The sequence below is a fragment of the Microtus ochrogaster genome, unplaced genomic scaffold (assembly GCF_000317375.1).
Source record: "Microtus ochrogaster isolate Prairie Vole_2 unplaced genomic scaffold, MicOch1.0 UNK14, whole genome shotgun sequence".
Classification (NCBI taxonomy): domain Eukaryota; kingdom Metazoa; phylum Chordata; class Mammalia; order Rodentia; family Cricetidae; genus Microtus; species Microtus ochrogaster.
In genome coordinates, this window is record NW_004949112.1 from 7,203,277 (window position 1) to 7,206,774 (window position 3,498).

Consider the following 3,498-nt stretch of genomic DNA (forward strand, 5'->3'; position numbering starts at 1 on the left):
ATAAAGAAACTGCCTAGGCCCATTTCATAGGCCAACCCTTAGGTAGGCGGAGAAAACAGAACAGGATGCTAGGAGAAAGAAGTTGAGTCAGGGAGCTGCCATGGTTCTCCCACTCCAAGCAGATGCAGGTTAAGATCATTCCTGGTAGGCCAGCTTGTGAGCTACATGGATATTAGAAATGGGCTAGTCCAGGTGTGAGAGTTAGCCGAGAAAAGGCTAGATGTAGTGGGCCAAGTAGTGTTTAAAAGAATACAGTTTCCATGTAATTATTTCGGGGCATAAGCTAAGCTAGCCATGTGGGCCCCCGGGTGCCGGGGACGCAGCCCCGCTGCTCTTATTTCAACATGCTACAGTTTTTACTGCTGAGAATCTTGAGCAGTTTGTTTTGCTTTGTTTATATAGGGATAGGAGAATACTGTTGGTTTATGCAGTTTGTCTGTTACACATTTTTGGTAAATCTTCATTTTAAATTTGGTAGTTTTTTTTTTTTTATGTAAGTGACTGGTATTAATCCACAGACCTCCTAGTTTTATCCCCTCCTTCTAATTCTTAGACCTTGCATCTTTGTAACAGCATAGGTCAGACCTCTCACAGTCCAGGTAGGGGCCATGTGAAGTCCTCGTAGACAGGGACTCATCCCAAGTGAGCACTTCCCGTCACAAGATGAAAGGACCTAGCACACTATGAAAACTGATACCTAGTCCACTTCTTCTAGCAGATGAGCCAGATAGCCGGAGCTGGCTGGAGCAGCATGTCGTCCATCAGTACTGGACAACCAGGCGCTCCTGGATCCCACATAGTCTGCATTTGCATTCCAATTTAGCTGCTGTCTGGTAAGCTAAACTTTTCATTTAATATAATGATAAATGTTTAAAGATTTGCTTTTGGTTTGTGATGTAATCAAGTCCGACCTTGAATTGTAAGTCCCTTAGTTTTAAACAGCTGTAGTGGAGTACGTATGCATACGTGTGGTGCTGGGAATGTGGTTGCTGGCCTTAGACACATGAGATACGCACAGTTTCGCTGAGCTGAGTCCTGCTCCCTTGAGCAGTTTGTAATTAGTATTGAGTACGGTGAAATTCCTTGATAGTAGTATTTTTATTATCAGTGTAAGTGGACTGGTGTACACTAATGTATATCTAGTTTCCATTTTAATGTACTTTCTATAAAAATACGCTGATTTTTTAAAAAAAAAAGCATTGCATAGTTTTAAGCGTTTGCTTATTGAATGATAAACAATTGTGATTGCTCTGACCATGCTTCACTAAAGAGATTTCGGTGACTGTGGAGAATTAATGTGGCATTTCCTGTGTTTATTTGCTGATTGCTGAGTATAAAATTGCAGATATTCATTGAGGCAAGTAATGTTACCTAAAAACTTTTCTGTTGACCTTTTGGTGTTTGCTCTTTAATAGGGACCAACACCTGTACAGCAGTGATCCACTGTGTGTTCCAGATGACAGGGTGGTGGTTACTGAGACACAGGTTATTCGGGAAACCCTATGGTAAGATTGATTAGCCTGGGAGATTTTATTATTGAGAAGTAAAATAATATTCTTTTGCTCTTAAGGACTATAACCAAGGATTTCCACCTGCAGGCTAGAAACAGGCCTTAAAGATGAAGTTCAGACTTCAGATTTCACTATGACAATTGTGTGATTTTGATATATTCTTTCCCATTTTAAATAATTTGGGGTTGAGTTAGACCATCATTTTTGAATATCTGAATTCAAAGCAAGATTTGCTGCTTAGTGCTTTGATCTGAAATATGTCTGTGAGGATCTCTGTGCTAGTTCCCAACACTACAAGTCCAGTGCAGCCTGTGACAGCCCAGAGCCGTACTGCTCACCTTCTGTCAGCATTCTGACTGGTGCAGACATGCAGTGGTCTCTTTGTATCCTCAGGAATGTAGGAGAGGTGTGTATGTGTATGTAGCGGTGACTGTTGAAGTTTGTTTGCTTGTTTGCTTGCTTGCTTGTTGAGACAGAGCTTCTCTTTATGGAGCTCGATTTGTAGACCAGGCTGCCCACAAATTCACAGAGATCCTTCTTCCTCTGCCTCCCAAGTACCGGGATTAAAGGTGTGCACCACCGCCCCCCAGCTAACTGTTGAATTTGTAGAGTAATGTTAGAATATCTTGAGTCTTACCTTAATCCCATGAAGTTTATGATCTTGTCATCAAGCTATTTTGTTTCCCAGTTCAGGTTTTCAAAATAAATTTCTCAGCCATACTTTTAGTGACGGTTTTAGTAAAATTTGAGTATATTGATCTTTTTATTTCATTTCAGGTTACTTTCAGGGGTAAAAAAGCTGTTCATATTTCAGTTGATAGATGGAAAGGTAACTGTGAGAAACAATATTATCGTAGCTCATTTGACACATGTAAGTATTTGTATTTATTGTCACTTAAAAATTATAACTAAGCAGTATTTTAAATGGTAATATAACTTTAGAACATTATACAATATCACATTTATTGAATATAGTAAAAACTCTAAAAATCAAAATTAAGTTGTGCATCATTGCAGGGCTTAGCCAGTTCTTAAGTATTATTTGTGACATTGAAGTTTCATGTCATTCTCTAATTCTTTAATCTGTACTGAGAAAGCTGGATAGTGTGATGATTTTTCCTGTACTTCCTGTGTGCTTTTAAAAGGTATGTCATAATTGACGTTCATTGTGTCCTTTGAATATGAGCTAAACTCACATGTTACTCTGTCCTCTACCAAAGTTTTAAACAGTTGTAGAAGCCGTCTTTTTCAGTGTACAGAGGTTAATGTAAATGTCTGTGGAAGACGAGATACGAATGATTATGCCTGGTTTTTGTTGCAGAGCTGTTTGCGATCTGTGCTTGAGCAGATAGCAGCATATGGCCAGGTTGTGTTTCGGCTGCAGGAGTTCATTGATGAAGTCATGGGGCACAGCTCTGAGAGCCTGTCACCTGGAAATGGCTCTGGACCCAGGAAGCCTCCTGAAGCTCCATTTAGAACATACCAGGCGTTCATGTGGGCCCTCTACAAGTATTTCATCAACTTCAAAGAGGAGCTCGCAGAGTTTGAGAAGTGCATCATCAGTAGCGGTAGGGAAATTTCATTTAATTCATAAGCTATCTAATTCGTTTTGAATATTAATGAAGTTATTTATTTTTGATAAAAGGTTTCAAAATTATATTGCAAATCAGTAATCCTCATGAATTTTAAAATTCATTTTAAAAGTGATTTAGGGTGGGGGAGTTAGCTTGTCTGTTAAAGGTATTTGCCACCAAACTTTACAACCTGAGTCCAGTCTGTAGGCCTGCATGGTGGAGAAAACCAGTTCCTATGGTCTGTGTCCTGTCTGTAGGCCTGCATGATGGAGAAAACCAGTTCCTATGGTCTGTGTCCTGTCTGTTGGCCTGCGTGATGGAGAAAATGAGTTCCTGTGGTCCATGTCCTGTCTGTAGGCCTGCGTGATGGAGAAAACCAGTTCCTGTGGTCCGTGTCCTGTCTGTAGGCCTGC

General features: G+C 40.2%; 1 protein-coding gene across 4 annotated transcripts in view; it reads left to right on the forward strand.

Moving 5' to 3' along the window:
- The window catches only part of Tubgcp5 (tubulin gamma complex associated protein 5), a 55,230-nt gene that overhangs the window by 12,073 nt on the left and 39,659 nt on the right, over window positions 1–3,498 (forward strand). For 2 of the 4 annotated variants that reach the window (XR_003378697.1, XM_005366919.2), the window contains exons 7-10: window positions 719–833; window positions 1,416–1,505; window positions 2,289–2,382; window positions 2,833–3,079. Coding sequence is in view for 3 of the 4 variants with exons in the window: in XM_005366919.2 (XP_005366976.1) it covers window positions 719–833; window positions 1,416–1,505; window positions 2,289–2,382; window positions 2,833–3,079 (546 nt within the window). In the remaining variant the exon portion in view is untranslated. Of the gene's footprint in view, window positions 1–715; window positions 834–1,415; window positions 1,506–2,288; window positions 2,383–2,832; window positions 3,080–3,498 lie in introns of all 4 variants that reach the window. The other 2 variants (XM_026789117.1, XM_026789118.1) reach the window with 2 other exon arrangements.